General features: G+C 35.6%; 1 protein-coding gene across 4 annotated transcripts; it reads left to right on the forward strand.

The window, feature by feature from the left end:
• The first annotated feature begins 8,497 nt into the window (after positions 1–8,497).
• Positions 8,498–23,093, forward strand: LOC119577793 (rac GTPase-activating protein 1-like). 4 transcript variants are annotated; one of them, XM_037925358.1, is made up of 14 exons: positions 8,498–8,618; positions 11,947–12,041; positions 12,804–13,006; positions 13,550–13,733; positions 13,908–14,056; positions 14,484–14,598; positions 18,001–18,125; positions 18,407–18,564; positions 18,941–19,067; positions 19,429–19,575; positions 19,874–20,124; positions 21,595–21,727; positions 22,057–22,241; positions 22,355–23,093. In XM_037925358.1, exons 2-14 carry the CDS (start codon positions 11,969–11,971, stop codon positions 22,389–22,391), a joined length of 1,887 nt encoding a protein of 628 aa, XP_037781286.1. In that variant the 5' UTR covers positions 8,498–8,618; positions 11,947–11,968; the 3' UTR covers positions 22,392–23,093. The 4 variants fall into 4 exon arrangements, with proteins under 4 accessions (XP_037781286.1, XP_037781287.1, XP_037781290.1 ...); XM_037925359.1 differs by having other exon boundaries at positions 8,541–8,652; XM_037925362.1 differs by lacking the exon at positions 8,498–8,618 and adding an exon at positions 8,623–8,641.
• The last annotated feature ends 2,060 nt before the right edge of the window (positions 23,094–25,153 follow it).

Genomic DNA, 25,153 nt, shown 5'->3' on the forward strand with positions numbered 1-25,153 from the left:
GCTAGCCTTCGCAAATCTCAATCACTCCCGCTCTCGCTCATTCATTCTCACGCTCACCTGCTGGCGTACTCACTCATTCAAGATTTACATACGGCTAATTGCAAGGTATGCACAGCCTAGTCACGGGAAAAGAAGAAAATATCTGCCAAGAGCAAGACCTTGACATGATGAGCTAACGAAATTCATGACAAAAATTGTAAGAGGCCTACGTCCTGCAATGGAATGATACAGGCTAATAATGATGACAATAATGTATGTCACATTTTGCAAACACCGTACCGCGTTGTATGACTGAAGGGTATTATCCTCCACTTCCTCAACGTTGCGCACTGCAGAGATACAAACTCTTAATTATATCAGTGAAAAAAAGAATGTACTTGGGTAGTGAAAAAAGTAAACCACAACAAAACACACGACACCCTTCTACAGAAAACTATAAGTAAGGAAATACCCGCCTGACCAAAGCCACTGGTAGGGAAATGCCCGAACGTACAAAACCACGCATAGAGAAAGGCCTACCTTAGATGTGATCATTACCGCTTTGTAAATTTGATAACAGATATCAATACCTCACAATAGAAAGACAATGTTAATTCTGTGTTTGCATAAATATTTGTATATGATATTCCTATGTACAATGTTGATTTATTTTATGCGTATCCTCGGGACATATTTTACTATCACTCTCTTTCGTTACCGATATATTGTTATCCTCTAGAATGTAATATCAGCGTAATTCAGTTGATGTATTGTTCTCTCATTGCAGTATAATTCTTGAATATTGATGCTAAATTATAGATAATCAATTAATATTTTCTCAAGAAGTCCCAGTGTGTCCTCATTCACTTCTTCGTGTATCGAAAGCTTATAATTTTATACGATTTCAGTGTTGTAGTTGATTTTATACTGCCATTGCAAATATATTTTTTTGCAGTCAAATCGGTACCTTGGCATACTACCCCCGTTATTTTTTTCCTCATGGCCAAAGTGTCTCACTCCCACCCATCCTCGTCCACACACCTCATCCCATTTCAGGGGCGTCAGTTGGGGGGAGGAGGGGGCAAAACTGTGTTGTGATCACCGGGTTTTCACCGTGACCATTACTATGTAATTTTATCTCAGTTCTACTTACACTCACTCTCCCACAGGCTTGTAAAATCTATGAATACGGTCCCGCTATACAATTCTGTGCGCGAGTTTATCTCTTTTAAACTATTTATATCCTCACCCAAGAACTTCAAATGATTTATAATGGATTAAGGAAAAAGTGAAAATAAGAAGAAATCTCTTATTACAGTATTTTTATTTCAGTATTTATCGTTTTAATGTTTTATGCATGTTTTTATATACATTTATTTTTACTCTTATACTAATTTTAATATGCTTTTAATTACTAACGAGTTAAATAGATTACCAGCTTTACTTAAGCTTTTTCGCACTAAGAGGCGACGAGGAAAGACGAAGAGGCATGCGAGATAATGGTCTCTGGGTCTTGTTGATTGGCAGTCGCTTGTGAGGAAACCCCGGGATGTGCCTCCTCTAAAGCTCAGATAAGTTGTCGTGAGAAGTGATTTTTATTGGTAACGGGAGATACTTGTGTTGATTTAGTTAAGGGAATTGGAAGATAGACCTTTTCTTAGTGTTTGACGTTCTAGTTTTATTTTTATTCGTGCAAATACAGTGATCAGAGACAGTAAAAGGATTCACACATCGCGGAACTACGTTTCGTTTGAGGAAGTGCTCCCCCCACACGTCTATCCTCGGCAGACACGCTTACCAAAAGTTTATACTCTCGCACCCCACACTATCATTTTCTTTTTTCACACACACAGGTACTTACCCACTCTCTCCGTTCATTACACTTTTATTACACTGCATCATTTCACTACGTCAATACACCGTTCCCAAACCCATACGGTAACTAAATGGGTGATAGCAGTGAGTGATTTGTAATTTTTACGAGAGATAATTGAAAACAACGTATTGGTATAACTGTGTTTTTCCCTTTATTTTTGGCTTGGCGCCCCCACCCCAAGTGCCACAATTTTTAACTTTTTATTTACACCATAAACACCATAAAAGATGACTTTTCTAAATGTTTACTTCGCTCGCCAAAACTCCCTACCTCCCTTCCCCCCCAAGAAGAGGCTGAAATGAGGTCCCTACCCTTCTACAGTTGCACAAAATTTACTTGCGGATTGTTTCAGAGTACAGTAACTGATCGACTTGTGTTAATCTTGTATATGTGGTACTATACATATTTTATTTTCCATTAGTATAGATTAGTTGGTCAGTTTTGTTTACCTGTTTTCTTTCGTGGAATGAAACTTCTACAACGAAAAGCAGATATGTGATCACTGTGGTTACTTCATCATCATCATCATCATCATGGGGCTAACGCCGACAGGAGCGCATGGCCGCATCTACCCTTCGCTTCCAGCCACGAGGATCCCTCGAGGCGAGTCTCCAAGCAGGCCCACGGCCCATCTCTAATTCCTCGCGACAGGTCTCGTCGAGCTGCCGGAGCCATGATCCCCTGCATCGTCCCACAGGCCTCCTCCACCCAGGGTTGTCTCGCAACTGTGGTTACTTGCCGTGCAATAAGGTAGTGAGATCTAAGTTTTATTTCATATTTCCCTATTACACCTTATATATGGATATGACTACGAAATAATTGTTGTGAATGTGTACTATTTAAATTGTTCGTATGCACTAAAGATAATTTAAATGTTTGTGCTAATATATTAGTATCATAAAACTTTATCTACAGCGTCCTCAACAGCGATATCTTGAAATTAATTGGATTTTTACAGTCGAATTTCAAGTGATTTCATGAGACCATACCTCCAATTTCCTGCAGTTAATTGGACCCAACGCCGAATAACTTAGATATCAAACATGTCTTGTATTTATTTTGTAACTCTTCGTTTGGCCATTTAAAGAGAATTTAAAACATATTCTAAAATGAAAAACATGTGAAAATAGTTTAAAATTATACAGAAAGGTATAACATTTATTCTCAAGAGTCAATAAAACGTAATAGATTGACACCATAGTCAGCATAGATAAATAATTGTTTGAATTTCTTTACATGACTTACATTTGTCTTTAAAGTCGAACTATATGTGATTATTTTTTAACAAGAAAAGACGTATTTACGAAAATAATATACTACATGTGTTTTTGAAGTTACGAATAAGCACTGTCGAAATACAGAGTCGCAGCCAGAACAATATATTCGAATTCGTATACATTTTGACAGGCAGCAAATACTCTTTTGAACTCCACAGATAATACAGTACTAACATTTCCATTATGATAAGAACAATAGTAATGATAATGATGATGATTATTCTATTATTACTATTTATACACCTATAACTATAGTAATATAAATAAGAAGTACAAGGATGATTACTTTTTTTCACTTTCAAACACATCAAATCTGACATCCAAGAAATTTTTATCACTATATACTATTAACAAAATGTCGTAGAAATCGCCGACACAATTAATATATATAAGCACAATAATAATGAACTAGTATTATTATGATTATTATCATCACTGTCATTGTCTTTGTTGTCATTGCTCTTATTATTGTCATTATTATTATTATCCTTTATTGTTATCACTATTTATACAGTATTATCATTTATCATTTATTTATTATCATTGATATCATAATAGTTTCCATTATTTGAATAATATTTCCAACAATAATGATATAGCATGATATAGCAGAGTAGTAATGTCGAAATTAATTAATCTACGAAAATGCAATAAATCAGTTATTTTAAGACAATTAAGTTAAAACCACAATAAATGTAACATGGGATGTGGCATCAGGCAGGTGTGTCATTAAGATTTGATTATAGTCATAATATTTCTTATACATGTAAATAAACCGTAGTGTTCTGTGCGTGAGAAGGCTGGTTTTGTTTCAGAGGCCGACACTTTGACTGAATGGTTATCGTACGCCCGGCATCGTCGACTCTCTGCCCACGAAACTAGAAATAATTGCAAGTGTTTGGCGCTGCAGATAAAAGCCTATTGATAATAAGGTTGTCCACAATTATTTTCACTATATGAGGGAAAATCACATATGAGGTACGTAAAATAATGATTACATAAATAGTGTTATGTATAATCAATTATGAAAGTTCCTCAGGAAACAATTATTTTAGAGTTTTGAAGGGATGGAAGATGTAGTTTTTTATATTCTGATTACTATGCTAATGTACATTATATTATTTGTATTCTCAGCTATATGATCATTCTACTTCGTAATATGACTTGGCCTAAGTTGTACCGTAAATAATTATAGGAAATAATGATATATCTGTTCATATCTGTTTCTGTAATGAATTGTATTTTAAAACGTTATACGATTTAAATATCATTTAGCGGTACTATATGTACAAATGCACATTTAACCATCCTTACACATATGTGTTATTTTTGGGTTACACAGTAATGCATGACATCCATTGATTATACAAACAGCTAAAGATATTTTCCTTAAATCTGTCTCATTTGCTCATTATAATGGCCTTATTTAAAGCTGGCTTATAGAAAATGGGTCACACACGGTAGTAAAGAGAACGTCATGTAGGGATAACTCAATCATTATTTCCTTATTAACTTAATTTCGGCACATTACTGTATAACAAGCGCAAGTTTACCATGGATTATAAAAGAGAAAAAATAGGAATGTAAATAAGACCTACACACATACACACACACACACACGCAAGAGAGAGAGAGAGAGAGAGAGAGAGAGAGAGAGAGAGAGAGAGAGAGAGAGAGAGAGAGAGAGAGAGAGAGAGAGAGAGAGAGAGAGAGAGAGAGAGAGAGAGAGAGAGAGAGAGAGAGAGAGAGAGAGAGAGAGCATGAATCGACTGGGACAAAAAATGGTCTAATTAGGCTAATTGTTAGGGTGTGATCTGGAAATTTGTATGTCAAACATTGCTGTAGAAATATATTCTGCGCTATCTATCTGTCACCAAATTTAATCAATTCTGAAAGTAGTTGGGGTGAGCTCTTGGGAAGGGGGGGGGAGGGCAAGTTAGACCTTATGGGAGGGTCAAACAGTTTTGCGGAAACTGCCCTCTCGCCTGCGACCCTGCAAGCATCCAATATTTAACTGTAAGACGTGGTTAGATGTCATGAGATATATAAAATCAAGATTAAGTTAACAGCCAAAGAAGCGGTGTTTTAGCGAAGTCCAACCCAACATATTCTTACCTTGTGTTAGATTTCAGTGTGTATTATGTTGTTGTCAGCATGCATGTATGATGTAATGCCATCGTGACCGAATATGACGATTGCATTGTCTGTTTCATTTTCGTTTTGCTATTGGTGGTGTGAGAGACAGTTTCAATTATGAAAATAAAGGATACATACTTATAGGTCAGTTTTATGTTTTATGCACTAGTTGCATAGCGTACTGTTGACCCTTGCATTGTTTTTTTTTCTTTTATTTCTTGGGAAACTTGACATTCAAGGATCCGACAGCTCTTCTTTACTGCATTTCATGCACAATGCTTACCACCTGTAGATCTCCCCTCTCTTTGTCAGAAACAATTGCAGCTCATGACAGTTCTTGCCGACTGTTGCAACTGTCTCCCTGAGCATATTCGTCTATCTCTTGGCAGTTGCCAAAAAAAAAAAAAAAAAAAAAAAAAAAAAAAAAAAAAAATATATATATATATATATATATATATATATATATATATATATATATATATATATATATATATATATATATATATATATGAAATAACTCAAATATCACTTCCCCTGCAATGTAGTATATTGTTTTACTGTATCTTAAATGCGGCCCTTTTTATCACACAAATTCCCTCTGTTTGCCCTTCTTGGCTCCTTATTTTTAAAATGTCAGCTCAGTTATGCAAGAGATACACATTCTACGCAGTCTGCAGTTTCGTCAGGCCACCATACTACGATGGAGAGAGAGGCTTGGCAAGCCAACCTTGACAAACTCATGGATACAGCCTCGAAGATCGTTGAGCTCTCGCAACCACGAAGGTTCAGGCGCATAATCAGAATCTGGGACCACCAGGGCTTGAGGTCTTGCGAGTGTGATGATAATGAAATCAATCGTTTTACTCACTCTTTTGGGCTTCCTCCAGGCTTTCCTTCTGGGCTTGCCAATTTCCTGGTGCCTCGCTGCCCAACAGGCCATAAACGCTACAGCTACGAAGAAAATAGGAACCAGACCGTGCGTTTCCCCGGCCATCACCAGTGGCGGAGGACCAAGAAAAAATTCTTAACAATATATAGGCTTTTTTCGTAGCATCCTAAAGTCCCTAACACTGCTATATTGTTTGACGTTACCTCGTGGTTGCAACAAAACACGATATCATCGAAGTTTGTAGTCATACTTTATTTTCTTAATTCCACATGAAAAAGTCAATTGAAAGCCATTAACTACTTCATATGTTGATCTGATTTTTAATTACAAGCAAAACATTGTGGAAACATTAAATATATTGGAAAAAGTACCTGCCTACTCAACGACTTAAATTGTTTATACACACAACTCAGTCAGTCTTTTTTTTCCTAACTACATTGTTATTCATATGAAAAGTAGAAGTTGCATGACATTTTGTATCTTTCGTATACACTGTGAGTGAGCTCCGTGTTCACATAGAGTACGAATCTCAGACAAATGGATAATTCTAATAATCATTTACTCATCTTACTGCCTGCTTTATATCTGAAATCGAGATACACAGCCTTTCCATAGAGGTACAGAATTATCTTTAAGATATTTATTCCACCGAAATCAATACCACGTCATATGACTCGGACACATTGCAAATTATTGACATGTCGTTTCAGTGACCACCACGATTGACTTCTAATTTTTCTCCATGTAAAGTGAACATGTATTTGATGCACTGCTAAAAAGGCACAGAAACACTTTATGCACTTTTATGAAGGAAATCTTTATCAGGAGACACACGATGCGATTCATGATCAATGAAGATATGAATCCCCATCTGAGGTGTACATGTAATATGTCAAGGAGTACTGAGCTCTGATTGGTTGGCTGGAGTGTATCATATTTTATCAAGGTAGAGGCATTTGATACAAACCAAAAAAATGTACCGGGTGTACCAGCTATGAGTGCAGGCAATTGTATATTGATGTGCTATAACTTAGCGCCGCGTTCAGCCTTGGTTTGAAATCACCGTGCCACGTGCAACCTCGGTGTGAAAATGTCTTACATCTGAGTCACAAGCTCGTGCATTATATACCCTAACTGACCTCACTATCAAACCCAATCCTGCCCAGCCACACTACTTGTACCGGAACTGTTTCCATCTCCCCAGCAGATTGCCCTGTATGTGATAAGACTCTGACTATGCTGCAGTAGCAGTAGAGCGCTACACTATTCCCCTAGAGGCCGCAGAAAGTCTTACACCAATAATGTCAAAATTACCTTCTGTAGACACGACTTCCCCTTGAAGTTTAAATTCGTGGAGAGTCCTGTCTTGCCCGACCATATCGACCCCTCACCCGTCAATGTCAGAGAAGTTGGCATTTTGGCCACTCTGCTGAACACTATATATAAATGAGTGTATCTGTGTGTGTGTGTGTCTATATATATATATATATATATATATATATATATATATATATATATATATATATATATATATATATATATATATATATGTATATACATATATATATATATATATATATATATATATATATATATATATATATATATATACATATATATACACATATTTATGAGAGAGAGGGGGGAGAGAGGGAGAGAGAGGGGGGATATAGGGGGAGAGAGAGAGGGGGGGGAGAACGAGAGGGGGAGGGAGAGAGAGAGGAGGGGAGAGGAGGAGAGGGAGGGGGGAAGAGAGAGAGAGGAGGGAGAGGAGAGAGAGAGAGAGGAGGAGAGAGAGAGAGAGAGAGAGAGAGAGAGAGAGAGAGGAGAGAGAGAGAGAAAGAGAGAGAAAGAAAGAGAGAGAAATAGAGAGAGAGAGAGGGGGGGGGATATGTGTATATCTGTATTGCTTTAGTGCGTTAGAAAGAACGAGTACTTTTTGCTGTATTATGAAATATAATTTGAGTAAATTATGTCTGTACTACATTTAACTCCCACTCAAAAGTACAGTATAACGTCGATGTGGCATTTAGAGCTTGTATGGTATAAATACGACTTTTTGCCACAGATATTTGAAAACAATATAGAATAACCATAATTTCAATGCTCATAACCCAACGACATGTATAAAGAAACTGAAATTGGAATGAAAACCCATTTAAAACAATTTAAATTTGCCTCCTTCGTGGCGCCATCTACAAAACCGACACAACGAATAAACATTCCAACACCGACAACACACAGAATCCGATTCGAAAAAGCATAGGATCTGGTAGCTCACCAAAGTTCCCCGCACGGTATATACGATGTTCTTTTGTTCCCGGGACGTATTTTCCTTCGCCCAACACTCGGAACGTTGAGGAGTCTATTGCGGGTGCGGGAATCGTCCAGGAGTTTGAAAAGTGAGGAAGGAGGTTGGAGGCGGTGATGACTTTTCTCCGTTTCTAGCGACCAAGAGCTGGTTCGTGCGGCGTCTTAGTCACGGTCTTGGTGTGGTTGGTTCTGTTAATTCGTGGCAGAGCGGATTTTTGTTTTAGTTTTATTTTTTTTAGCTAGCTAGAAATACTACCGGTTCTTAATAGAATGAAAACAAGTAGAAACGGCTGGCAGTTCGAGCCTTTATTTGTTAGTGAAAATACGGTTTATTTACATATGTCTAGCTTCTTTCTTAGCGGAAGAACATGTGAAGAAATGTTCGTATCGATTAAGAAATCACGCCGGAATTTAAAAAAGGATTTAGGCAAATGATACAACAGAGAACCGAAGGTCAAAATTTTTTGTAAATTTAAGCCAATTCTTAATATTTGAATTTTAGATAAGGTTTCCCAGTGATTTTAAATACACGAGCTGATGACTCTGCAGTTAGTGTGTTTATCAGAAAGTTATACGTCTCTGTTGGCTTAATTAATTGGCTTGAGCAACCCCACTTATTTTGCATATTTACTCTTTTAATTAAAGGGGACATTTAACAGTTTAAAAGCCCCCGGGTTAGGAAGGCTTTTGGTTCGTACTGCGAGGTTGGCACGGGGTTAGATTTTTTTGTTTTGTTACCCGTTGTAAGTTTTTTTTTACTGTATATTTTGTTTAATGTCTGTGCTATTGATGCCCAATGCTCGAACACATTGAATTTTATTATTATTATTATTTTTTTTAGAGGACAAAAATAATCTGCAGTAACAGTAACACCATCGTTAAAGGGAAAAAAAGCTCTCGGTCCACTCAGCTCTCCCGGGTTTTAGCTCTAACTTGCCGTTCACGCCAAGGTGGAGAAAATGTATCACAGGGGGCGTTGGAGGGGCAGGGCCTACCCCCCCCCCCCTTCAACCCTCCCCTCGGACAGTGTCTGAAGGGCACACCGAAATTACCGCAACTGAAATTGTTGAAAAAAAATTGTAATGTGGAGTTGGAGTCGTTTGTCTCTCTGGCAAGTGTGTGTGTTTTATAAAGGATTCCTAGTTTTATGGTAATTATCCAAACTATTACCACGACAATTGGTATCGAGGCTTCTTCACGTTTGTGCTCCAGTAATGGTGTAATCGCTTGAGAGCAAATTTTTGTGTACTTGCTACACACTACATGCCTTTATTGTACATATTTGTTCAGATTAGCATATGTATACAAAAATGTCGCAAGCTATTTAATCTGCACTTTTTACAGAATGGAGGTCTTTGGTATTAATCTTACAAAACTTATTTATTGTTTGTTTGTTTGATAGGTATTTGTTACCGAGAGCAACACACCCTCCAGAAACGAAGTCCCAAAACCAGGATATCATGCAAACCCAAAATCCAAACCTAACCTTTCCTACCTTCTATTTATTCCCTAGACAGGGGAGAGAACCCCCCCCCCCCCCAATACCCGCCCTTTATTAGTACTTTGTGCCAACTGAAAGAAAATGGGACTTTAAGAACTCTGGCGGTGTGAGGCTGTTGTGGATTTTGTAGCAGATATTTTCATCATTTTGCGGTTAATATGAGGTCGCAGCAGCTGTACCTGTGTTGATTGTTACTCTATTTTTTATGCTCTACGATGGCAGTATCCATTTCCCTCTATTTCTGTGGTTCACTCAATGACATTAAACGTTTGTTATATTGGAATCAATCTATCATGATACAGAAGTCCAAGAATGTAAATCTTCACAAACTATTATCAAGATAGTAATTTCTTTGTTTCACACAGCCATCCAACCTTGCAATTAAGATTCCTTGTTTCAATTATTCACATTGTAATATTGAATCTCTTATTATTTTCCATTGCAAATGATATTAGAGAAAGTGTCGGTAATTGTTAATAAAATTGTTAAACCCCTGTTACTCCAGCCAATTCCAGGAATCCAGAAATATCTCCATATGAACCATAAATCTTCCTGACCTGGGGGTCTGCCCCCAATAGGAGAATATTAATATTGAAGCATTCTTGTTATCAAGATGCTGGGAGTGGCCTTCAAACTGAGACTCTTTTTTGTATTAGTATCAGTATCAGCTTTCTGTGGTATATGGTGGAAGCATACATTCTAAAGGCCAACCTGATAGTGGTACAAACAACTTACACTACATATATCCTGGCTAGAAAAAGTTTGGACTGATTCTATATTTAACATCAGGTTACCAAAAAGGTATATAAGCTCTTTTGTGCCAGAATGTAAATAGTAAAGATTTGTCATCCTAGCAGATCACTTGACTATGCGTTTAACAGATCACAGCAGCCAATATAATTAGAAAATAAAGAGTTCATCTGTATGGTATGGACACACTGAACTAGGGCAGATTGAAGGTGATATTCTTGTAGAAGACAAGAGTTGCAGTTGTCAGCACAGGAAATAATCTGCAGACACAAATGATAATGTTGCAAATAAAGGAAAAAGATTGCAGAAAGCACTGCTTACAGCCTAAGTCCACTCTGTGTTCCTGAGTTTCAGCTCTATCTTGCTGTCTATACTGAGGCGAAGACCGTGTTTCCTGGGGGGTGTTGAGGGGCAGAGCCTTCCAACACACCCAGTCACAGCAACTTAGATTAAGTAATTTTGTGACATCGAGTTGGGGGACTTAGTCTCTGGCAAGTGTGTCTGCACAAAAGAATTACCAAGTAACCCATCTACTGTGGGTTAATTGGTAAGATTTACCATTTAATACTACGGTGGTTTATCATTTGTACGATTATGGATGGTGTCGGATGTTGTTGCATGCACCTCCAAAAACTGGTTCATTCTAATTAGCTAAGTCAGAAAGTTCAGTTCAGTTAAATGAACAAATAAGCATAAATTCTTATATAGGTGGTGATTTTAGGCAGCATTTTGTGTTAATAATTCAAGCATTGAATTTTGTATTTATTTAGATGTATTGGTGACATGGAGCATTTAGTAAGAATTGCCCAAGTCTTGTTACTCTATAAGATTCTCAAAGGATATTGCTCAGTGATTGTTAAACACTCTTGAATGTAAGATAAGGGTATATTACATATGATTTTATAATAACAGAACCTCTGTGCAATAATTTTGTGTTACTTGCTGTCCTTTAGTTACTTCAGAAAATATTGCAGATAATTTAAGAATAAGAGAAAATGCTGTAGTATTTTGTAAACTAGTTGAGCCTTCCTTCAGGGTAACCTTAGCCATATGGGCATATCTATATCATATTTTATTAGAGAATGTGGTTTTGTTGTGTATCTTAATTTCATCTTTTGCTTTTTTTTTCCTTAGTGTTCTGCATACTTAAGATAGCAGAATGAACATTATTAGTGTGGAATACTAGTGATGTTTTCTGTTTTTTGAAATAATGTTTATCTTACAGAAATCAGAGTAACAGGACCAACATGGAGTCCCTTTCAGCACAGTTTGATGACCTGATGCGCCAGATGCAGGTTCTGGCAGATCCAGCAGAGTACAGTATGTATATATTGTCAGTCATGATAATGAATTTTTGAGTAATGCTATTTATATATATATTTCATCAAAACTGTTTATGCTTTGTCTTTCCAAAGTTTTTTTCCTTGGTGTTATTGGGTAAGCCATAGTCATATTCAATAAAGCATTTATCAGCATAACACAATATGTAATTTTAGACTGCCATATATCCCAGACAGATAAACATGGTGAATAGCCTGTCAATTATCATTTTTGTTTTTGCTTTTGAATAAAATGAATCAATCTAATTCTCAATCTACTCTGTCTCTCTTGTTCTCTCTCTCTCTCTCTCATTTCTCTCTCTCTCTCTCTCATTTCTCCTCTCTCTCTCTCATTCTCTCTCTCTCTCTCTCTCTCTCCTTCTCTCTCTCCTCTCTTCTCTCCTCTCTCTCTCTCTCTCTCTTCTCTCCCCTCTCTCTCTCTCTCTCTCTCTCTCTTTCTCTCTCTCTCTCTCTCTCTCTCTCCTTCTCTATCTCTCTCTTTCTCTTCTCTCATTCTCTCTCTCCTTCCTCTATTTTCTCTCTCTCTCATTTCTCTCTCTCATTTCTCTTTCTCTCTCTCTCTCTCTCTCTCCTCTCTCTCTCTCTCTCTCTCTCTCTCTCTCACATATCAAGTACCTAAGTTTTCAATAATGAGAGTTTTCCATATATTGTTGACTATTATTTCCCAGAATCAAGTGAAAAATGCAGATCCCCAGTACATATAAGAACACATCTGTTATATTATTTCTCCTCATTTTTCCAGAATTCCTCGAATTTTTAGACCATGAAGAGAAAAATCGGGTTCAGTTAAGAGAACTTGAAGCAGAAGTGAGTCGTCTTAATGAGCAAGCAGCAAGATACCAAAAGGAAATTAAAAGCCTGGAGATGAAATTAAAAAATGCAAAGCACATGCTAGATGTAGAAAAGGCCAAGAGAATCACAACAGAAAAAGAGAAAAATGATTTGGTATGTATTTACATGTGTATGGTAAATCAAATCAGATCACACCAATGTGCCAGTATTGCTGCTTCAGAATATTTTTACCATCTGGTTATCATTTGTAAAGTGAAAATTTGAGTGAGAGAGAGACAGAGACAGACAGAGAGAGAGAGATATGTACTGACCAGCATCCCCTGCTCTAGATCTGAGGACCCAGTTAGTCTACTGACTGTTAATCATACTTCAGAAAAATTGCCTTAATATATGTCATATTGTCATCTTGGAAATTGCTGAACATTTATTATTCTTAACTACTACTTGACCCATTTTTGTGGAAATAATTTCTAACAAGTTGTCTTGGCAAAGTACTCATATTTGCCATTTAAATGTTGACCCCAGAGTGCAGCTGACATAAACTTTTTACATAGTAGCTGCCAAAGTTAATTCTAGAACTGGTAACACCTCTCCTTTTTACCTTCTAAATCAAGCCATGCACACATTCAAGCATTAAGGCACCAGTTAATGTCTAATCAGGTTATGATTATTCATAATTTATCTGGTATTTCTTAGGCAGGACAGATTGGTCTGGTCATGGAGTTGTTGGGAAGAGGTCAGGTCAATGAAACAAGAGAAAGACTGCAACAGTTACAGCACTCGTTTACCTTTAGTGGAACAGCAACAAATCAGCGGCGAAGTACAAGAGACTTGTCACCAGGACCTCTTTCTACTATCACAGAAGACAATGACACAATGGGTAGGTCCTGCTTAGATTCGACTGTTGAAAGTTATTAGGTTCTTTGTGTTTAAGCAAAATTCTTTTTAAAAATGTACACTAGATACTGCATTGAAGTTCTTAAACTATCTTTTCTTTTTTTTCTCAGTATATCTGTATTGCTTGTTTTTTAGTAACTCATAATTTTCTCTTTAGGTTCCATCCTCAGTGTATCAGACATTGATATTACTGAGGATGATTTAGAAGAATCACGTCTCCGATCAGGACGATCATTCAAACGCAGATCTTCACCAGAACGGCAGGATTCTTCTAAGGGAAAAAGGCGCTCAGGCAGGAGAAGTGAGGTAAACTATACTTATTTTCTTGTTAATTGATTTAGAGACTTTTCAATATTTCTTTCTTACATAATTTATCTATTCATATGTATATATATTTAGTATCTATATAGATATATAAAGTATATGTATGTGTGTGTGTGTGTGTGCATGTGCATGTGCGTGCGTGCATTCGTGCTTGCGCGCCTGTGTTGTAATATATGTATATGTAATTTATATATACATGTATACATACATACATATATTTATTTATGTATGTATGTATGTGTATGTGTGTGCCTGCATGCAGGTGTGCATGTGTGCACTCGTCATAGAGATATGGACATAGCTAGATAATTATAGGAATAGTGTGAATTGATTATGATTTTGATTTTTTATAGTATGGTTCACTTGATTTTTTTGTTGTTGTGTGTAATTGTTGAATATCTCATAATAGGACATGCAGACCCATGAGGTGAAGACTCAAGTCACATACTATACACAAGGTGATGAAATTAAGAAAATCCATACAGAGACGAAAGTCAAGCCATCAGCACCTCCACTTTCCACAGGTAAGATTTATTTTTAAATTGTTAAGGATTACTCTCTCTTCCTCCTCTTTTCTTTTCTTTTCTTCTCTTTTTTTTTTTTTTTTTTTTTTTTTTTTTCCATATAAAAAGTGTGTTTCTGTCTGTGCCTGACCCTTTTATCAGTCTGATTTTCCTTTCTGTATGGACACCAACAAAACCATTGCTTGGTTACCTGGTATTGCTGGAGGACCAGTGGCATGAAAACAGTCACATAATTTATTGCAACATAACAAGCAAATGTTGACATTAATAGTGCATTAATATATCAGACTAAATGGGTTTTCTGTGCCTGATTTCTCAATTACATAAATGATAAACAGTATACCAAAGGAAAATAATGCAATATTCTGTTACATAGGCCCACCTACATCATTATATGGTAACATGTATTCTAGTGTGCATTAGAATAGTTTACTTACTTAATACATTCTTTATTGTTAATTTATAACCTTATTTTTCTACCTTATCAAAAGTTACCACAACATAACAGTAAATAATGTTATTAAATTAAATATTAAATTACTTCGAATATTTTTGTTTGAAATTTTGGCAGGAAACCACCAATAATGTTCTATCACACTGCTGCTTGACTAAGATTGTTTTAAGCTGGTAGTGCAATTTGGTTTTCTGGGTTTTCTACAATGATTAAATGACAGGAAACTGACTTCGTAGTTGGATTATAGATCATATGAATGTTTTTCAGACAGGAACTATCCTTCCTGCCAACTCAGATGTATATAACATACATAACACTATCTCCTTTGAATCATGTCATTTTAGTTATGAATCTGATTGGTTCACTGCAAAGTTATTGGGCACCAGACATAAATCAATTTCCTCTGCTGTCCTTGACTACAGCACAATAACACACATAGGGTAAGATCCATCTAAGAGAGGTGTCTTGACACTATCAGATATATTTGCCATTCTTATTATGCAATATTTAGCACAACACTGTTCATAGTGAACCATAAACATTTTTCTTAATGTTCTTATTCATTCCATCTGTATTTTTGGGAGGGGAAGGTATCTTGCCTTAAAAATAATGTAGTAAATGAAATCTGTAGTCCATTAGGCAATTGCTGCTAATGAAAAGTTCAGTCTTCTTCTTTCCCCCTTATACTAGATAAATAAATTTTATGGTGTAAATAACTTGGTTCTGTTCTTCAGGTGACAGTTATATAGATCATTACAGCTGTGATGTATGTAGGAACTTTACTCATACCCATATCTTGAATATTTGCCTTTGTGGCAGTTCTGACCAGCTGATTGAAAAGTACACAACAGTTTTCAGAATTTTACGAATATTTTCACAAAAATAATTATATAACATTCAGCTTTTGTTTGCTGTTGGAATATGGTTTACATTTAGAAGAGCTGAAGTTTTAGATTATATAGTTTCTCTTGCTTGCACAGTTCACAAAGTCTTATCACAAGCCTGGAAGAACAATAGGAGGTGGAGAAGGATGTAACATTACTAGGGTTCAACTTAATTTTGTCTTGAGCAGTAACAGTCCATTAACTTCATTAATTTCTAGGTGTGATTGTGTACAGCAATCACTGTACCTGATGATTATTGCCATGGCACCATATGCATCTATTTTGGTATATATGTATATCCTTAAACATGTTAATTTGGCAAAACAGGAAGTTGGGAAGGCAATGTCACTAAGCATCAGACATCACTAGGGAAAGATAACTCAGAGAAGGTCAAGGCAGTGAGGTTTTTATGTTGACAATCAAGAGAAGGAAAGAGTTCGGCTGGTGAAGATGGGGACCTACAAACAGTATTTTCTAGTTAGTGTTTGCTCTGTGTAGAAAATGTCTTGGAGTTCATGTAGAGGATGATGATAGTTGTCTGTGATCTTGTCTTTATAGTAGTAATAAGGATTTATGGTTTCTTAAAGTGCAATAATCTGTGTTGTCATACATCAAATTCCAGGTGTCATGGCATCAAATCATGTTGGTGGTAGGCTTCATGGTAGACATAGTATTCGGTTTTGTTTTGTGTCAGTAGAAGTGTCTGTGTTTATGTTAACTTCACTGAAAACTATAGGTATCCAAATACTTGTCAGCAGTTGGGATGTCTGAAACTGGCAGTAGATGTAAATAATGGTGGTAAAAATGGTATTATACACAGTTACAGTCACATACATAGTGGAAATCAGGAATGGCAGATGCTGCTGAGAGTATTTGTGAGTAGCTTACTTAGTGGTTGCTATGGCTTGTTACAGTGGTAATATATTTCTCTCTCTATATATATTTCTCTCTGTCTCTCTCTCTCTCTCTCTCTCTCTCTCTCTCTCTCTCTCTCTCTCTCTCTCTCTCTCTCTCTCTCTCTCCCTCTCTCCCCCTCTCTCTCTCTCCCTCTCTCTCTCTCTCTTTCCCTCCCTCCCTCCAGTGAGAGCAATATAAAGTGCTGGCTACCCCAAAGGGGGAAACACACTAAATGCAAATGAAGGATGGGGGGGGGGGTATACTTTCAGCCATAAGATATGGAGATATTGTATGTGCAGTCACAAGTTAATTATCATGATGTAACAGGGAGAAGACAAAAAAGTTTAAATAATAAAAATTATATTTTAATTCAATTCTTTAAAGTCTGATATGACTACCATTGTGTGAATATGCCCAGGGTATGTTAATTATGCATGTGCAATAAATTATATATCATTTGAAAATGTAGGAAATATAGCTATTTATTATTGGTCACCTGGAAATTTTGCAAACATTTTTCACCACATTTACAGTCCATTGTGAATCAGTAATTGGCCCCAGATTTTCCCATTATTAATTATTTTTCATGATATGATTGTGAAGAAAAGTACTGCCCCCACTTTTTTCCTTACTTCCTTTCTTCTCTCCCCCCAAAAAAAAAAAAAAAAAATTGCCTAATTGTTACATTCCCAAAATCTGAGTAAGTCCATGTAGAATTGATGTGTTGTAAGAGATCTATAACTTGATTTAAAAACTTGTCCTCCTCCTACATCTTACATATTAGACTTCTTGGTGGCTAAGCAGACATGGAGCTATCTGTATGTAACAAAATTCACAAAAATATACAGAGGAAATACATAAACCCATAGGCACTGGGGTAAGGAATATCAATATACATGTGTATGCATACATATATGTACAAAAACACACACACACATCACTGTAAACATATACATCCTTGTACATCCATATACTCAAATATACATCTATGTATGCAGAAGTACATTCACGTACATGTGTACTTTTTTTGAAAATGTGTCCATACATGTTTATATATGCACACACTTTCTTTTGCTAGTTAACCTTGTAATAACTTCTATTCACATAATTTTACACTGCAGAGTAATCCTGTAATTTTTTGTAATACTGATGTCCTCTGCTTTGCAGATGAAGAGACTGAGGTTAGTCACCTTAAGAAACCTACCCATGGCCATACTCTCAATACACCCTCAACTCCACATATTCCTCAGACTGCATACTCACCACACTTTCCAAACCCAATAACACCTCAGGTAAGTATTGTGTTTTCTTTGATTAGTAGAGGTAGAATGTATTCGTATATGTCATGAGAAATGGAAAAGTTAAAGGAAAAGAGGCCATGTTTTTTAGTTGTTTTCTTTGCCTTATTTATATTTTCCTTTTGATAGAATCTGTTCTTAAGAGCTTATTACAGAGAAATAAAAATTAATTGAGATATTGATGTTTATAGAGCTAACCATAGTAAAAAAAAAAAAAAAAAAAAGAAGATTGGGAGAAAATTTTTAGTTTTTCATTGTCTTTCTTTCTTATCTAGAAACAGGGCACAGGTCAGATGTACTACACTCCTACACACAATCTTGTCACACCAGTATTGCGCACCCATTCCTCAGTTACAAAGATAAACCAAAGACCTCATGCCTTCTACACCAAGACTATATACAAGACTGAACATTGTCAGCCATGTGGCAAAAGGTAAGTGCTGTTTATCAGGCAACTAACTACAAGATATTAAACAATATATATATATATATATATATATATATATATATATATATATATATATATATATATATATATATATATATATATATATATATATATACATATATATATATATATGCCTTTGAGTTATAACAATATATTTTGTTAAAATGTTCTTAGGTGTCCTTAACGGTTTCCCAATGAAAGTAAGTTAAGATGACCCTTGAATATTTTGGTAAATTATAAATGTCATGTTTTCCTAACATTATCATATGTAAAATATGAATGATTTCCATATATCTTCTATGAGCAGATTCACAATTGCTACTCAGAGTATTTAGGTTCACATCCAATTTTTATTCAACAGAATTAAGTTTGGTAAGATTGCCCTTAAGTGTCGAGACTGTCGCGCTACCTGTCATCCTGAGTGTCGTGAATCTGTGCCGCTTCCTTGTGTTCCTACAGCTAACACTCCAACTACAAAGGGGCAATTGGTAAGTGCATATGTACAAGGAAGCAGTTAGCCTGAAAGTGAGTGTCATATGCATAGGTTTTAAGTAACCATTTTTAAAGGTGCCATTTTGTGGCCATGGTTGTCAGTTCTTGAAAAACGTCAGCTTTGGTGATATTTGGTGATCCTAGTATTTTCTCCTCAGACTGATACTATTCAAAACTTCAAATTGTGTATGCTCAACAGAACAGTTTTGCATGCAGCAGCAGCAATTTTTTAAATATTTATATTTGTTAGAGAAATAGTCGAGAATAATGGTTGGTTATTGATTTTCTTTATTCCCCTTATGAATTTGAAGTGTGAATTCAAAGTATCACATGATTACATGATCAATTACTCAACAGGGAACCATTGCTGACTACACATCTCGTATGCCCCCAATGGTTCCAGCCTTGGTGGTCCATTGCACCAATGAGGTAGAAAACCGTGGTTTGAGTGAAGTTGGAATTTATCGAGTACCAGGAGCAGAAAAGGATGTGAAGGAACTAAAGGTTTTTATTGATCTTTTTGTGTTGAAGTTAATTGTTCTTATGGATAAGTGTTCTTGTTATTACATAAGATTATTGTAGTAATGCTGCCATAATTGATTTGTCATTGTTAATGTCAATATTGGTTATTACTGTTATTATACTAATACTGTTAACAATATTCTTACCTCTTTAATTTTGTTCTTTTTCTTCCTCTTGCTAATCATCCTCCTTTTCCTACTCTGTGAACCGGAAAGGACGTAGTTGTCACATCTGGTAATTTTTTTCATTTAGACGACTTCAAAAAGAGTTTCTCTTTTAGGATCAGTTTCTGCGAGGTAAAGGCATGCCTAACCTGTCCCAGCTTGATATCCATGTTGTTTGTGGTGCACTTAAGGACTTCATGCGGTCACTCAAGGAACCACTTGTCACCCACCTCCTCTGGCGAGACTTTACAAGTGCTGCAGAAAAGTCGGAGGCCCAAGATTACCTTGCGGCTCTCTACCAGGCAATCTCAGAATTACCACAGCCCAACAGGGATACTTTGGCTTGGATCATGACTCATCTTCAAAGGTAAGCTAGCTCTTAATGAAGGTTGGTTGGGGTTTCATCCTGCGCTCTCTCTCTTCTCTCTCTCTCTCTCTCTCTCTCTCTCTCTCTCTCTCTCTCTCTCTCTCTCTCTCTCTCTCTCTCTCTCTCTCTCTCTCTCTCTCTCTCTCTCTCTCTCTCTCTCTCTCTCTCTCTCTCTCTCTCTCTCTCATATTTTTACTCCAAAACAGCAATTTTGGGGGGCCCAGCTGATTCAAAATATATTTGGAGTGTTATGGGGTAGAATTTATAAATGATCTTTGTATATGAAGATTGTCATCTATAAAAATGAGTAAAATTGTGTTAGGTTCAGATTCATATACTGTTATTTCAAAAATATTAACTGACAAAATACAAACAGGGGGGGGGGGGGGAATCCTTGTTGATGCACATTGTGTTTATTCTTTCCTTCACCCCAAATAAATATTTACAAGATTTTATGATACTGCAGTCACTCTTGGCTGCATTACTGCCTACACAACCCTGAATTATTACAAAAGTGGCAGTCACACTAGTCTATAGGGATCCCTTTACAGAGCAGGATACTTCCGTAGCTGTGAAAGGAACTGAGAGGAAAATCCCTACCCAATGCAGTACTGCTGTGTTGTTATTTTGCCTTAACGAGAAAGGGAAAGATGATGCCAAAACAAAAACTGTAGTATTGTTACTAAGAAGCTTCTTACTACATTGTCTAAATGATGATTACTGTACCATGTTAAGTACTTTTTTATAGTTATCCAGTTTTTTATAGTTATTTGATCAAAGAAAGCATCCATAGATATCAAGATAGCATAAACTTTAAAATGAAGTTGGATTATATGCTTATGCTTATTCTTATATCCCTTGCTTTACAAGGGACATGAGCATACAGCTAGCAAGGCTGTGTCAGGATCAACAGTTAATGTTTTACTCAATTTTACATATAGTATTTGTGGGCGTACATGTATGTGTGGGTGTAGGTGTGTACACATTTGTTTATATTTATATATTTATTTATATATTTATGTATATATTTATTTATTTATTTATTTTTATTTATTTATTTTTTTTATTTATTTTTATTTATTTATTTATTATTTTTATTTATTTTTATTTATTTATTTATTTATATACATATATACATATATACATATATACATTAATATACATATACATATACATATACATATACATATACATATACATATACATATATATATATATATATATATAATATATATATATATTATATTATATATTATATATATATATATATATATATATATAATATAATATATATATATATATATATATTATAATTATATATATTATATTATTATATATTATATATTATATATATATATATTATATATATATATATATATAATGTGTGTGTGTATGTATGTATATGTATATGTGTATATATATATAGATAGATAGATAGATAGATATCTACAGCCCATTTTGTCCTTACAGAGTAGCTGAATGTCCTGAATGCAAAATGCCGGCTAGCAACCTAGCCAAGGTGTTTGGGCCAACACTTGTAGGATACTCAGTACCAGAACCTGATCCAGCCACTATGCTGACTGAAACTCGACAACAGCAAATGGTAGGTTGTTGTCCAATAGACAAGTCTTTTAAAGGGATTCTGACATCTGCTTCAGAAGTTCAAAATCTTGCTTTGGTTCTTTTGATGAAACTGAATTGATTAGTTGGGTTGCCAAGGGAGTGAGGAGTGGTACTATTGTAGTAAAAGGGAAAATGTTTTCCCTGGAATATTTTTGAAATATCATACCGTGGAATTATAATATTGGTCTTTAACAAACCCAGACAAATTTGTATATTTATCAGGTAAAAAAAAACTGCTTGAAATCTCCACTGATTGTTGAAATCCTTTTATTAATTAGCAAACCCAAACTAACTTCTATAATTTTTCAGGTCATGGAAAAGCTGCTTGAAATCTCCACAGACTACTGGAACACTTTCATTAACGTTACTGATGAGAATGTGCACCAGGGAGTTCAGCAGGTTCCTACTCTAGAAGGTGGCACTCTCCTTGGAGGTTTCCCATCCTCCAACACGCGTCGACGCTCTATACTTACTCGCACTCCACTAACCCCCAGGTGAGTGAGGCTGTCATTAATGCAACCATATTATTCCATCAAAAAGTGACAAAGGTTTTGTATTTGATTAGACTTATAGACATAATTTGAAATTGTTCCTTTTCCTATTCTAGGGAAACTCCAAAGAACCGCTATGTCTTCCGGAAGTGAGGTTGCTGAAATCTTTTTTTGTTTGATACAAATCAAGATGGACATAATATTATTTTATAAAATGTATTACTAGGGCAATATGTGCCAAAAGAAATTGTATACTTTAACCATGCTTCTAGTTTAGTTAGCCTTTTGTGTATATATGTTTCATTTATTTCATATTTGTATACGTGTTTGTGCGTGTGCGTGCGAGTTTACATTGTTTTGTGTGAGCATGTACTTATGTAACTGTACAGAACGAAAGATGATTAGATGCTGATATAGTAGTGTGAAGTGGAGATATTGAAATTGTGGTACCAGGACATCAGCCATTCCTTTGAATCAGAATTGAGCCTATTAAGATGATTATGTTATACAAGTTTATACCACTGTAGGAGAAGTTTATCAACTGATATTCTAGTTTTAAGGTTCTTCTAATTAAGTATTTTTGTAATAACTTTACATTTTGAAATATTGTCACAGTTGTACAGATTTTGATAATAACCTGACTTAACCTTGTTACATCTGGTATGAATGCAATATCTAGTTTTTAGTTATTGCTGTGTTAGTCATGAAACAAAATACATTAAATATATACTACATTAATGCATGTAAATAATGGGTCAGGTCATAACCAGACAAATTCTCTTAAACAGAAATGCTTTACTGTGAAGTTGATTAGAATCATTTGTGTTATTTTATTTTATTTATTTATTATTATTATTATTATTATTTTTTTTTTTTATTGACTATTTTTCATCTATCCACACCAAAGGAGCATTGTGAGATATGTATGTTTCTTTTATATTATTTTTAATGTGCATTATTAATACATTTCACATTACTCATAAATTCGCAGATAATCTATTATTTCTTGTATTTTTTAGGAAATTTCTCTTTTGAAGAAAATTTTTTATATATTGTTGGACATGTGTGTTTTCTTATTCCACATTTTTTTGGAAAAACAAATGAAAGAATGAAAAGAGTTTACACAATTTAACTATAAAGTGAATTTCTTGAAGTGAAAGAAATGTCCAAATATTATTGATAACTTCAATCAGCATAATCATTTACAAACTGCAGTATAGTTCTCAAAAAAATTGTTTGTTCATTTCTAAATATTCCTTCTAAAATGGCAATTCTGCAGCTTCATTCATTTGATTTTTATCTCTAGAATAGGGTTAATTGTGCAGCTTCAAGTGTGACTGCTGTACATAATATACAAAAGACACACACTTTTCTACCCTTTTTTCATCCTTATCTTCCCCTATCCCTTCCCCGGTTCCATTCCTAAGGTGTGAGAGCTATGTAGTCAGCCTTTCAAGCTGACTTTGTGCCAGTAATGAGTGGCTTCAGGTAGCCATGGGCATGGTATTTCCTTAGGGTGTCTTCTGTATGTGTCATAAAAGTTAATTCAGGATTCAAGTTAATCCACATCCTCAGTACTTGCACAGAAGACGCAAGTCACACTGCCAGGTGCACAAGTCAATGCTATTATCAGTAAGTCAGCTGTTTTACATGAAAAAGTGGGTACCTGTGTAATGGCAATTAGCATTCACCCTCTACAAGTTTCATATGTGCTAATGACAATAAGGAAACGTTTACAACAGGAGAAAAAAATATATGCACATATAAGGTAGTAGTATATCTTGCCGACATATACTCATGTCAGTACAAATAAAATTATATAAATGGCTTCAAAAAGCCTAGAAATATGATAGACAACCAAAATGAAGTTTTCTCTGAGAGCTCTTTCTCGTGCATGATCGTGGGGCACAGGTAGGGTATTTTTTTCAGGGTGTTGCTAGCAAGGATCATGATAACAAATGTCCATGCTGTTTTGAAGTCACTGTAGTTTAAAGAATCAAGACGTTTGTATTCTGAATTTGAAACCTAATTGTGGTTCATTTTTCTTTTCAGTGTTGAAAGTTGTATCTGCATTTTGAATATCCCACAACTTATAAAAATATGTACTGATGAATTTTTGCATACATCTTTGACATGAAAATGTCAGCATTTGTTTTGTTATTGTTTATCATAAATATTAATGGCAACTCAACTCAACTTTTCTATGGAGTTGAAGACGTCATGACATCAATACATGATTAGTGGGGTTAAGTACCTTGTTCTGCATATGTGCAGGATTAAGATTAATCTCAAAAGTAAAGACTGGTCTGGAGGTAAATTAAAAATTAGTCCTGAATGCTGCCAATGCGCATGCGTATCAGAGATCTGGCTTAAACTTTAATATTGGATTAACTTTTATGGCGCATACAGAAGACACCCATAGTTTTAGACCTTACCCCACATGGGGACCCTAAGGGGTCCCCACTTTTGTCAGGCTTACCATGTCTAATAATGAAGATTTTGTACCCTTATTAGGAGCATTGTGCCTTGCCCTTTACATGTACCTAACTTCTCTGGTTTACCAACCCCTGACTCTCCTTTGATCACGGCTGACCATTGCTACTAAACCCCTCTCCTTGACTCATGCTGTCAACTTGACTGATCCCAAATCATCTACCAAGATTATAACTCAACCTTCAAAAGACACCCTTTCCGCTCTCCTAATATCCTCCACCCCATCTCTTGCACAGTCATCTTAATTTTCTACCTCCTTTATTATAACTCTTCACCCTTATTGTCCTCCTCCCCAAAGTACTACTTCACCACACCATTCATTCTTCCTTCCATCCTTGTCCTTCTAGAGTTCCCACCTCTACAGACCCTTTAACAACCCTTTTAAGCCCAGCCAGGCGGGATTAATTTTTTGTGATTCCCCC

This window comes from Penaeus monodon, chromosome 10 (genome assembly GCF_015228065.2).
Source record: "Penaeus monodon isolate SGIC_2016 chromosome 10, NSTDA_Pmon_1, whole genome shotgun sequence".
Taxonomy (NCBI): Eukaryota; Metazoa; Arthropoda; class Malacostraca; order Decapoda; family Penaeidae; genus Penaeus; species Penaeus monodon.